The 13745-nt window shown below is 38.3% G+C and overlaps 1 protein-coding gene across 3 annotated transcripts in view; it reads right to left on the bottom strand.

Moving 5' to 3' along the window:
* Positions 1 to 13745, bottom strand: part of LOC124797803 (angiogenic factor with G patch and FHA domains 1) — a 270523-nt gene that overhangs the window by 201675 nt on the left and 55103 nt on the right. For all 3 annotated transcript variants that reach the window (XM_047260816.1, XM_047260815.1, XM_047260817.1), the window contains exons 7-8: positions 6950 to 7142; positions 1142 to 1241 (exon numbers count right to left, since the gene is read on the bottom strand). In XM_047260816.1, coding sequence (XP_047116772.1) covers positions 1142 to 1241; positions 6950 to 7142 — 293 coding nt within the window. The remainder of the gene's footprint in view (positions 1 to 1141; positions 1242 to 6949; positions 7143 to 13745) is intronic.

The following is a 13745-nucleotide window of genomic DNA, read 5'->3' on the forward strand; positions in this document are numbered from 1 at the left end:
ACAGCACCCACTGTCTCCACCACCAGAGAACACCATCTTTGCTTCCACTCACTGCAGTCAATTGTATTTGTCTGCACATCTTCTTGAGATGCCACTCACCAAGTTCCATGCTCTGATGTTGGTGCAAGACTCAGAATGGCACTACTATGCACCTTGCACAATGTTATTAATGTTTAAAAGACGCTGCAATGATAAATGTATCAGAGACACTGCTGGAATGAAATCACAGTGATCAAAGTTACGCACGTAATTCATTATTCTGCACATATTGATGTTCTGTTTTGGAGTGGTCATAGTCAGCCAAGCTAACTCATACCAACGGATGACACAACAGCAGCAACATGTGATGTGATACTTACCCTATGTCTTACCTTAGAAGAAAAACAAACCTATATATATAGTATATGTGAATTAAGTGAAAGCTTTTGACAAGGTTGACTGAAATACATTCTTTGAAATTCTGAAGGTAGCAGGGATCAACTACAGGGAGGGAAAGTTCATTTCCAACTTGCAAAGAAACAAGACTGCGTAAGTGTCAAAGACCATGAAAGGGAAGCAGTAACTGAGACGAGAGAGAGAGAGAGAGAGAGAGAGAGAGAGAGAGAGAGAGAGAAATGATTGTAGCAAATCACTGATGTCACTCAATCAGTACATTGAGCAAGCAGCAGAGGAAACCAAGCAAAAATCTGGAAAGAATATTAAAGTCCAGAGAGAAGAAACAAAAACTTTCAGTTCTGCCAATGACACTACTTGGTCAATGTCTCCATGTGTTACTTGAAATACCCCCTCCCCATCAATTTATGACAGGTGCCTCTTGCACTTACAACAGCTCCATGCATTGACTCCATGAATCACCGGTGGAGACATTAATGATCTGAAGATGGTCTATGGACAACTGAAACCAGTTAACCATACCATAAACATAAACAAGATTTGTCATCTGGACTGACTGTTCATTACTATACAAGATCACTGACATTAAAATTATGAGCTGCTGTTTTTTGTTCGACAATATTTGTTCCTCATCCATGCATTGTTTTCCAGAAAGTACTTCACAAACTTATATACATGGAGAAACCCAAGTGGCAATAACACTTTATTAACATTGCATGCTCCACATTGAAGGGAACAGCATACTCACCGGTTCCGTGCTTCCAGCCTTCTCTTTTCCCAGAGGTTCTCCTTCACTCCAACCCATTTTTGATAATAGCTTGAAGCCCTTATTATCTGATTTAATTGGCCTGTAAAAGTAAAACAAGCAATGGAGAGGAAACTAAAAATATAATTTTATACTGAATTAATAGAGGGAAACATTCCACGTGTCTGTATATGTGTGGATGGATATGTGTGTGTGTGTGTGTGTGTGTGTGTGTGTGTGTGTGTGTGTGTGTGTGTGTGTGTGAGTGTATACCCATCCTTTTTTCCCCCTAAGGTAAGTCTTTCCGCTCCCGGGATTGGAATGACTCCTTGCCCTCTCCCTTAAAACCCACATCCTTTCGTCTTTCCCTCTCCTTCCCTCTTTCCTGATGAGGCAACAGTTTGTTGCGAAAGCTTGAATTTTGTGTGTATGTTTGTGTTTGTTTGTGTGTCTATCGACGTGCCAGCGCTTTCGTTTGGTAAGTCACATCATCTTTGTTTTTAGATATAATTTTATACTGTCATATATTTCTGAGAAAAATGTTATAGTCACTGACCACAGCGATAATGAATGCCACCTGGTGGCATTGAAGGCACAAGAAGCATTAAGGAAAGTTTATATGTGGACCAGAGATGAATGGGGAATCACTCTAGCAATTGTACATGCTGCAAATAGGGAACCCTCTGAAATCACCCTTTTGGAACAGTGAAGATGGTCTGCTGTTCTGGTGACAGTGTGATCTGCATATAAGGAAACTGGCTGAAGAATGGTGAAACCAAGAAGAGGTGACAAGTTGTTGGACTTCCACACCTCATCAGAGAACATGCCAGGTCAGAGGTTTGCCCACTCTATAAAACAGGATACATGGCACTGGTAGCAGATCTAAAAACAAAGTACAATTCTGGTGTGGGCACAAGTATTTCAGAGCACATTGTTCTGGTGTTGTATGATCAGATGAATCACGTCCTATAATAGCAGACTCATATGCCATCATCCAGACAAACAGCTATTTGAAACGTGCACTACACCACAATCAGAGGCCAGTGTGTCCAGTATTGTTTTATTCAGGACATTCACTGAGCTTCCACAGCGTCTGTTGTAGTCACTGAAGGCACCACAGTAGCTGTGGACAAAGTGAACATTACTGCAGACCACCTGCACCCCTTCATGTTTGATGTCTTCCCCGACAGCAATAGCATCTTCCAGCAGTGTAACTGTCCACGTCACAAGATCAGAATCACGCTACAGTGGTTTTCAGAGAATACTGTAAACCCACTTTGATGTTGTCTGATCTGAACCTGATGGGATATATTCAAGGCTCAGGTGAATATCCTGAATAGCACAATACTGGACACAATGGCCTCTGATCGTGGTGTAGTGCACGTTTCAAACAGCTGTTTGTCGGCATGATGGCATATGAAACTACTATTATAAGACATGATTCACCTGCATTATTGGGCACCAGCTTCGCATCTACAAAGCACCAGCCCATGACTTAGAGGGACTGTGTAACTTGTGTATCTTGTGCACATGCCTTCGGGCATCTACTAAGGATTTGTTGAATACACACAGAATTGTTGCTGCATTGTATTTCAAAGTTGCATTACCATGCTACTAAGCAGGTGGACATAATGTTTTGGCTCATGAATGTATATTCATTCATGTAGCCAAAATGACAGTAGAAGTATTATGAGTCATCAATTTATTTCATATTTGCTACAATAACCATTAAGAAGCTGTATAATACCTCTCTGTTTATATGCTATATTAGCAGATGAACAAAATAAACAATTCTTCTTAATAGTGTTTTGAGGGTATCTCCTTTGCCTATATGAGGTCAGAGCATCATCATCATCATCATCATCATCATCATCATCATCATCGGTAACAACGGGCAATGTGCCAATATTGACAGCAGTGTATAATGGTATGCATGGATACATGGCAAGGACATTGGTCATTCATTCATTCATTGTCTTCTTTATATGCCATCATAAAGGAGAGCCTTTAGTGATGTGAAATTAGTCACGTTATTAAAAAGCAGAAGCATCCACTGTAGGCTACTTCTGAAAGATATACCAATGACTAATTACAACTTAACACTAACATACTCTCCTTGATAATTATGAGAACTGGAATGTGCCTACTCTATAAGAAGACTACCAGCAAGGTGGCAGATGGGAGTAGTTGAATCGATTGAATAAAAACGCAATGACTGGTATCAAATGCTTTCCTGAACAACTTTAACTAGCAAACAAGGAAGTGTTTAATGCATCTAAAATATCAGTAAATCACACAATTTCAAACAAAGTCACATACAACACTATGGAAACTGTTAATGCAGCATGTCACTTCTGCTTTTGCAGATATAAATGCACTCCTAACACTGGCAGCACAAAAAAGTTATCAATAACAGTCTAAGAGACTTGATTTCTATTAGTTCAGTTACACCCATGAGCAACTTCATCAACAGTTTTCTTACAGTGCACATATAGTGATTCTAGTTTATTCATATTGTATTCCATGTTTTCTTAAGTTGTCCATCTACCTCCCGTTGGGCTATCATCTAGATCTTTCCCTAACTCTTGAAGTCCAGCAAAGAACTCCATCAGTTCATCTACCATCCATTCACCTGGCTACATGTCACACTCACCTCCACTTCATTTTTAATGCAGTCATAATTACAACTATGCACTGACCCATTTGTATGTTTTCCTGTCTCTTCTAATAACTTCCAATACTCATCTTCCAAACTGTTCACTGTACGATTCTCAGTTTTTAAAAATTTTTGTTGTTCAAGTCCATAGCTCATACTCATAATTCAAAACTGATTAATATGATTAATGGAAAATCTCATATAAAGATGTGAAACAAATACTAACAATGAGATAGAGGGGCTGGCCAGTACTTACCTCAGCTCAGTACAGCCGATAGATACACAAAACAGAACAGAAAATTTACATTCCCAGTTTTCAGAACTTTGTTCCTTCATCAGGGAGGAGAGAGGGGGAAAAAGGGAAGAAGGGCAAGTGGATTCAGTTACTCACAAGCCAGGTTATGAAGCAACAGGGAAAGGTAAACAGGGAGGGTAGCAAGGATGGAGGCATGGTTGTCAGAGGGAAACCAACCATGCCTCCATCCTTGCTACCTTCCCTATTTACCTTTCCCTGCTGCTTCATAACCTGGGTTGTGCGTAACTGAATCCACTTTCCCTTCTTCCCTTTTTTCCCTTCCCTCCTCCCTGATGAAGGAACAAAGTTCCGAAAGCTAGGAATGTAAATTTTCTGTTCTCTTTTGTGTATCTATCGGCTGTACTGAGCTGAGGTAAGTACTGACCAGCCCCTCTATCTCTTTGTTAAAACTGATAAATACACATACTCACTGTAAACTCTCATTTCATACATACTGCAAAAATATGTTTAGTGAACTCTATCTAACTTACCAAAAACAGTATTGATATTTAAAACAATTGTCATTTATTCTTCAGCATAAAGATGATAAACATATTTTTACTATTTTATGCTGTTTGCAGTTTACACACCCATTGTTCTCCGCTACTAACATTTTAATGAGAATTTTTTTTACATAATTATACTTCTTTATTATTTTACATACGGCCCTCTCTTGTTAAACTCACGACATCCCCATCACTCCCTCTCCCTGCTTCCCTTCCCCTCTCCCAATCATCCTACTCTGTTCCCTTTCCCTTTTCCTCCTTCCCACTCCCCTACCTCCACAAGATACCAATTTAAAACATTAATTGCAGTTGCAAAACACAGTATTCTGTTACATGGTTCTGACACAGACAAAATGGATTTCTGACGCAACTGCTTAGGTAAATTCTAAATTTAAGTACAATTCTTTCCTACTTACTGTAAAATATTAGATGGTAGGTATTTAATTTTACTTTGTTTTATATCTCAAGTAGATCCAGACAGACCAAAACATGTGATGTAATTAAAAATGTGCAACTGAAACTGAACTATAAAAATGGCAATTGTTTTAAATTACAAAAAATACTTTAAGCTATTTTTATTCTTCTAGTTACATATTTTCCTGTTCATACAATCATTACTTCAGTTCCTTAAACTCACCAACTAGTCATATGACTTCATTGTTAACCTGAACAATTTTCCTTTGATATGTTGGTTATAAATTATTTAAGTCTTGTTGTAACTGACATTCAAGTCTGTTCAAAAATTTGTTCTTAATTTATACACTTGTTGCTGAAGTTTTTCTGCCCCAAAGGCAAACAGTACAATGTAACCGGAAAAATGCAGGTGGTACAAATATGTTCCATGAACATACATATTCAGTGTTTTCTCAGTTTATGTATTAGAAAATTACTCTAGAAATGGTGATAAGAGTTCTCGTGATATGAAATCTCCTTGCCTCCAGTTTGTCACTAAGTTGTTTAGATCTAATGGAAATTGCAGCAATGTATACATTCTTCAGTATACTAACACAGGTTCATAGAAAGAAGGAATGGAAGAATACTGTTTAACATCCCGTCAGCATCAAGATCATTTGAGATGGAACAGAAACTGGGATTGTTTCAAAGATGGGGATGGAAATCGGCCGTGCCCTTTCAAATTAACCATCCTGGCATTTGCCTGGAGTGATTTAGGGAAATAATGGAAAACTTAAATCTGCATGGCCAGATAGAGATTTGAACCAGTGGCCTCCTAAATATGAGTCCAGTATTCTAACCACTGCACCACCTCATTTGGTAACATAAGTTGAATAAATGCCTTGTTTCTCAAGGGCTAATGTTAGAGAGTTTTTGAAACTGAGACATAAACTATAAATCCCAGGTATGTAGTGTAACTCATACTCATAGCTCTATTCTATAATTTTTATAACTTGCTAATGACCCATCATTCTGTAATCATTTATAAAGCCTGCTTGTTTCTTTGCTGATTTATATTTAATGATTTTTGTTTAGCTGGCTAGTGATAACTTAAATCAGTATCTTGCGTAACACAATGAAGTCTGTGGTTTTCTTATGTTTTGTCTGTACTCTTTCTTAAGAAGTATAATAATTAAAGCATTATTTCACTTTTGGAAACTAGTCTTCTTCAACAGACATTCTATAAATTATATTGCAAGTTCCTTATGAATTACTTTGCCTTCAATGGTTATTACTGAAACACCATCATCTCCAGGCATTTTTCCTTTTTCCAAACTCCATATGGTTTTATGTACCTAACCCAGCAATGGTGGGGGTAAGGTTGGGGTGGGGGCAAGGACAGGGCACAGATACTGGTAGGAGTAGGGGTATAGGGTTTGGAAGTACACACATGGGGCAAGGGATCAGGAGTATGAATGGTATACTGACATTCATTTTTAGTTTTACAGTAACCAAGTAAAATTTTAATTAGAACACCTTATCATTACACCAATTTTCCTGTCAATGTATCATAATGCGCAGGATACTACACAGTTGGAAGGATAGAACAGTTCTAGCTCAGGAAGATTAGGAGGGATGTTATTTCTCATTTTTGGGAATGCAGAGTCATGCAGAGGATGTGGTGCAGCTATTCCAGTCGAAGGTTGACTGTATAATAAACGTTAAGTTTTTTGTGGGTGACTAACAGATATGCAGGGGAATCAGGAGTGTGAAATGATATCCCAAAGAGACGATAATTTTCTAGGAAGGTGGGTTGATGACTACATTAATGACAATTATTTCCAGTTAATTAAAAGAAATTTTGGAAATTTGCCATAAATTCTAGTTCCATTCAAAGAGATGCTTAAATAATTAACAAAAACTACTTAAGATATTAGGAAGACCTGCATTAATTTACTCACTCATCCAAAGAGGCGGTATATGTCTTTTCATTTTCATTCTGAGATCCAACAGTGCAGCGCCTTAGTTCAGCTCTATCTTGGTATCTGGTATCGTCATTGCCTCTTGGATCAGGAATTCGGGGGCATAATTTTCGTTGGAGTTGTTTGAGCCCAGTTTTGTAAGAGATACTTCTTTTTGTCAGCTTCTCCTCATCTGAATAATTATGAAAACAATCCGTGACAGATAAGAAGAAAACAAATATTTCTTCTCATGAATATAAATCAATACACAAAACATATTTGGCACTGAGAATTGTAAGGGCCTACAGCACACTGTCATTGCAGCATGTATGCACACTCCCGACATCTGTATGAACCAATTTTATCTAGATCTATAAGCTCACATTATTCATATGAACTTTCATGAAAAGTTGCCTTACTAATTTCTTGGATATTCATTTCCTTAGGGGCTAAAAATCACAAATTGTAAGTCTGTTACTGTGTCATAATTGTGTATATGATGTGTTTAGTATCTGTTCTTCATAAAAAAATTTTGAATTAGCATTAAATATAATCTTAAATATTAATTAATATTTCATAACATGAAGTGGGTACATAATCTTTCATAGTAAATAAAGGATGTTGAGACTAGGATAAAACAATTTAGACCTATAACACAATTTAGACCTATGACATTGGTGGTTTTTCTACAAATTTGATTTTCACAAAAATCTATTTTTCTCAAGACTTTTTGTCTGTGCTTTGGGCCTTATGGTTCTCAGTGTCTCATACCATTAGCTACTGTCACAAAAGCAGAAATTAATTACAAGTTTAGGAGAGTAATTCTATCATTTCTTCTTGTTCATTTTCATACAATGAAACATTGCAATGTTCCTTGTGAGTATTTCTTTATAAAGGACAGAAAATAATCTCAAAACATCCCAACTACTCAAGTAAATAGAAAATACATCAGACATAATTCTACCATTATGACGAACAGAATTCAAGTTACGAGGGTAATCCCAAAAGTAAGGTCTCCTATTTTTTTATAAGTACATAGACCTGTCTATTTATACAATGGTTTACATCAGTTTACAGCTTGAACATTTAGCTGAATCGCTTTCCGGCCAAATGTTCTTTTCACCTAGGGAACAGGTGATAGTCACTGGGAGCCAAGTCTGGACTATAGGGTGGGTGGGTGATTATGTTCCACTGGAACTGTTGCAGGAGAGCAACAGTTTGCCGAGCGATGTGTGGGCGAGTGTTGTCATGGAGAATGTGTTCGCCCTCGCTCAACATTCCTCTTCTCTGGTTTTGAATTGCCCATTTGAGTTTTTTCAGAGTCTCACAGTACCTAACAGCAGTAACTGTGGTCCCAGCGATTCAGCTCCAATGATGAGGTGAAGGAAGAGGTTCATAACTTTCTGAACAGGATGGCGGTGATCTGGTATGACATGGGCATACAAAAACTGCCGCAGCGTCTACAAAAATGTATCAACAGAAATGGTGATTGTGTTGAAAAATAGCTAAATGTTCAAGCTGTAAACTGATGTAAACCATTGTAGAAATAAACAGGTCTGTGTACTTACAAAAAAATATGTGACCTTACTTTTGGGATTGCAATCATACCTCTCTTTTATTTATTTATTTATTTATTTATTTTAGACAATGCATTTTAACCATCAGCTGTTTTATTTAACCCATATATCATATAGCAGTTTCAATCATAGACCATCATCACTACATAGATACAAAGCAATACAAATTATCAGTATTTCGAGGACTGGTTATGACGGTTGTCCGGTTTCCCTCTGACAACTTTGATGGTGTATAAGCTTAAAAGGAAAATGGGATGTTTTTAACTGACCTGCTTTGCCTTATGTCTGGTGATGATAGTCTATGGCTGAAACCAGTAGATGATACACAGGTCAAATAAAACAGCTGATGATTAAAATGCATTTTACAAAGAACTTAAGAGCTGTTGGTTCTCTCCTGATGAAGCCATTACTTCTCATTTATCAGCTTGCCCTTGCCACATTTTAGGCCTGTTAACTAAATTTAAAACTGCAAAATTTAGTGTTCACGTAACGGGTATCGAGAAATCAATCAAAACCAATTGAATTATTATTTTTGTATACACTGAATATTAGCTCACTTCTCTGCTTCACCATGTGATCTATTCACTTCCCTCATCTGTTGTTCTATATCTTCTGTTTTTATCAACAAAATAATTTGCAGCAGTATTAGGATACCACTCAGTAAAGTTGTACATTAAGAAAGTATATGTTATACCACACAGTAGAAAGGGGGAATTTTTTTATTATTATTATTATTAAGTTCACGCTAGCACAGCCACAAGCAATACCTGGTAAAGGTGGTGACCCAGGTATGCAGCAGAAAGAAACACTCAACACTGTAAGTCGGTCACATATATGACCACACGTTGCTATATCAGCACCAATGGTCAGGCACAAATTACATACTCAGCAAAACATCCACTGGAAGACAGAAAGAGAAACAGAAAGAGAAAGACAGAGGGAGGGAGGGGGAGAGAAATTTGGTAGCTCTTGTTACATGAAACAAAAAGCTTTAACTCCGACATGATAATACCTTTCAGAGACTTGACAGCGCATTAACAGCTTCTAACAAATTGTTAAGCAAACACAGTGGAACGAGGACGGCTGATCACTAGTAAAGAAGTGCACCACATTTGGTCACATTGAACAGAGCCTCGCAAAATTACCTCCCACACATATCTATAAATACCACAGTTCTCCAGTTCTGAATTCAGTTGGTCATTAGGATTGATGGCATTTGTACCAAAGCACTCCATTCAACTATTATTATGGTGTAGTGACATCCATGTGTTAGATGTTCCAGCACTTCTCATGAACATGCTGCTTGTCATTCCCGACATGACCACATCCAAGTAACCACAACCTGCCACTCATGAGATATCGCATTGGCACCCACCTACCACATTGCTAATGGGAAGACTGATGGCTCTCCAACACCAGTATACCTCATGGTGCTTGTCGCACTAACACTGTCATCACTGCTGCGTGAGAGTGCCACCCAGTGCCTCTGTTCCTGATCATCACTGCAGGCACTTCCTGTTGCCAGGGCCTATCTGTCAGAGGAGCCAGGATTGGCTGCCTGCATGACTTCTGGTAGGGCAGTATATCCTGATGGATCATTGCATGTCATCATCATCTTCCATAGTGGGGTTGGGAATGCTCTAACAGTGTGAGGCACACATTCATGTTACAGCTTCACCTACAGACTGCTTGACAGCAGCCCACAATACTTTGGCCAAATTGCTTGTGTAGTGGCCTTAGTGACCAGACAGCTGAGCCAACAATGGGAGTCAGTAGAATTTCACTGTGCCACTTGCACAAGACACCAGCCAGGTTGACGAGACGACACAAGTCCGTAAATCTGAATGAATAAATGTTGACTTGCTCACTATGTTTCATTAGTGCCAAAAGACACTCTGCAGATTCCACAACACCATCCTCACAATGTAGAAACATCTCTGCTTGGCACCCCTACAATTTTGCATGAGAAGTGGTTCTTTGGTGACATCAATAGAACACTGACATCATGACAGATGAACTAGGAGAGGGTGTTGCAGCATCAGTAACACCCATTTGATGTCCCAAATGGTTTCCATATGCCTCAGCTCTGATCACATCCCAATGAAACCAAAGAACATTTTCTACTACCATTTTTATTCTGTTCTTATGTCAAGGATTGGACATAGAGATTTTTATGCAATGAGGAAAGTGATTTTCATCAGACCTGAAGAAGCTGTAGATATGTCACAATTTAGCGAGAACTGTAGGTAAAGTTTGGTACCCATGAGATGTAAGAGCTGTAATTGAACTGCACATAAGGTACCTGCAGTATAACTGTACCAGTAACTTGCAGCACTCATAGTCATAACAGTCATGCAGCACACAATTGTACCAAGTGTTGCTGGGCAATGATCAGACATAAGGATTAATTAAGATTATCTGTATGACTTTTGGGTGTGACTATCTCTGTTGAGTTTTGCTGTTGCTTTTAAAAGAGGTAGTGGTCTGTTTGTAGTAGTTTTGTAAGTCTAAAAGTAGTGATACATTGCACAAAGATGCCAGAAACACAATTAGCTAATATGAATGATACTGTCGCTCTGACAGAGCACGTATCAAAATTGTTAGAGGATAATACTCAGCTGAAGTTGAATCATGACGAGTTAAGTAGGCACACAGAAGCTTTGCAAGCTTCACAATAGTCACACTTGGGTTCACATGAGGTTAAGGAAGTAGTGAGCGAACCCTCCTCTTCAGTAGATCCTTCACAAGCTAACATAATAATACCTCCTCGGGTAAAACAGAGGATGTAACAATATACGTAAATAATGTTTTATATACATACAAACTAAGTAATTGGTCAGATGAAACAAGTCTGTGGATGGCCAATCTATGTCTAACAGGTGAGGCTAAAATATATGTAACGTATCACAAGTGCGCACATTCGAACAGTTAGTGGAGAGTTTACAGCAGAATTACCATAAACAGAACAGTGCTAGATCTTTAACAGAGAAGTTGAGGGGATTAGTGCAGAAAGCCAATGAAACTGTTGAAACCTTAGAATTCAAAAAGTGAACACCTAGACATATGAGTTGACACAAAATCCAGAAGAGGATCAAGTCATCCTCAGAGAAGAAGAAATTAGGGCTCTAGACATCTTTCTACAGGGCATTCCAGTGGAATTTTCATGCTGGGTTCAAATGGAAAATCTGGATGACTTAGCTGCAGCACTTTGCATTGCCATGCACTTGCATGAAAGCGACATTGTTACAAAAGTACTCAATGCTCAAAAAAATCTTTGCTTCTGACAAAGGATGTTACCAATGTGGGAAAGGACATTTGATGGCACAATGTTGCCAGCCACAATGTTATAGTTGTGAATGCTTTGGCTGCAAGGTACAGTAATGTAGATACAAGAAACAGGTTAAATGAAACAAACAGAAGCTGGTGGTGTACACAAATCAGAATATTTTTCCATCACGAAACATTCTCAGTAAACTATAATCCTGAAAAAACATGTGCAGATATGGATAGCTGCTTCATGAGCTTATTACAAGAGAGGGAACATAAATTTCTGGTAGACACTAGTGCACATGTGTCAGTCATTAGTCTGGATCTTGTAGGTAGGAGGCAGCTAAACACTCCAAGATAGAGATTATGTGGAGTAGGAACTAATGATGTGGAGTCACCAAGGACAACACAGCTCAGCTTTATTAAGACAGAAACTAAAGGATTTCATGAGCACATGGAACTGTTACCAACAGCGACGGATATTCAGTGAGTCTCGGACTTGACTTCCTGGATAGGCATCATACCAAAACTATTCTTTACCAGCGCACAGTTGGACTTAGCATGAACTTATTTCCAATGGGTGCACCAGGTGCAAATGTTTCAATGTCACAAGGTACACCAATTACTGAGGTGTCACCAACTGAACTGCCAACGTGTGTATCAAAGATAGTTTCACATGTCAAAGTAACAGCAGGTGCAGGAAAGTTGACGTGGGTAACTGTAAATGACAACTTACTACAATGAGAATTATGTGTAATTCAGTAACTGCAGAACACTAAAGCATTAGATGAAAGGCATTGTTTTATATGCAGAAGCATAGCATGTGTAAGTAACATAAATGGCAAATTAATGGTCCTAGTGAGTCTGGATGATTTTGGGATGGACAACGTAAGTCTCCCGAAGAGATTAATAGTAGCAACTTCAGAGATATTCAAAAAGGATGAGGATAATATTGATAAATCAACAGATGATCACAGCCTCAAGCAAACCATTAATGCATCTGTATTATGTGCCAAGGTTCATCACTTGAAAGACAGTGGACAGGACGTCATGTAAAGTCAATTGTTAGAATACTCAAGACTTGTTTGACTCAGGCAGTCCATTGCCAGTAACACCCATCACCCAACATCACATTCTAACAGACAATAATGCTCGAATCTACAAGAAGCCATATAGAACAGCAAAGCACTTGCAACTACTGCTTAATGAATTTATACATCAACAGCTAACTGAATGCATTATCGAACATAGCAACAGCCCAAGTCAACCAATATTGCCACTGTATCAAAAAAGTCATGCAATGGAATGAAGAAGTACAGATTCTGTTGTGACTACAGTTTCCCAAATGCACGCACCATAACAGATCTGTATCCAGTCCTGAACGTCTTGAAAACATTAGACAACTTGCAGCAATGCAAATATTTTTCGACAATGGACCTTAGAAGTGCTTATCACCAATTTGAAGTGTGTCCAGAAGACAGGCCTAAAACAGCATTCACAGCACTCTCAGGTCATTATGAATTCTGCAGGATGCCATTTGGATAAAAAAATGTTCCTTCCACTTTTCAACATTTGTTAGAGTACTTTGTGGGTTGAAACTGAAGATGATATAACAACTTTTTCCAGAAATGTAAGGATAATATTAAGTGCTTGAATGAAGCATTTCGTAGACTTGAGGAAGCACATCTTACACTTAGCACAGAGAAGTGTCATTTTGCTCAAACAAAAGTTAATAATGTCAAACATATTAACAGGCAAGAGTGAGTAATGACAGATCCTCATCTCATGTCAGCTATGTGTGATTTTGCAACAGCACAAATAACACAAACAGTTGCAATCATTTCTTGGCTTATACAACTATTACTATAAATCTGTAAAGAGATTTGCTGAAATTACACAACCACTAACTCAGTTACTTTGAAAGGGAGTTAAGCTTCAATGGACAACAGTGG

The sequence above is a fragment of the Schistocerca piceifrons genome, chromosome 5 (assembly GCF_021461385.2).
Source record: "Schistocerca piceifrons isolate TAMUIC-IGC-003096 chromosome 5, iqSchPice1.1, whole genome shotgun sequence".
NCBI classification, from domain to species: Eukaryota; Metazoa; Arthropoda; class Insecta; order Orthoptera; family Acrididae; genus Schistocerca; species Schistocerca piceifrons.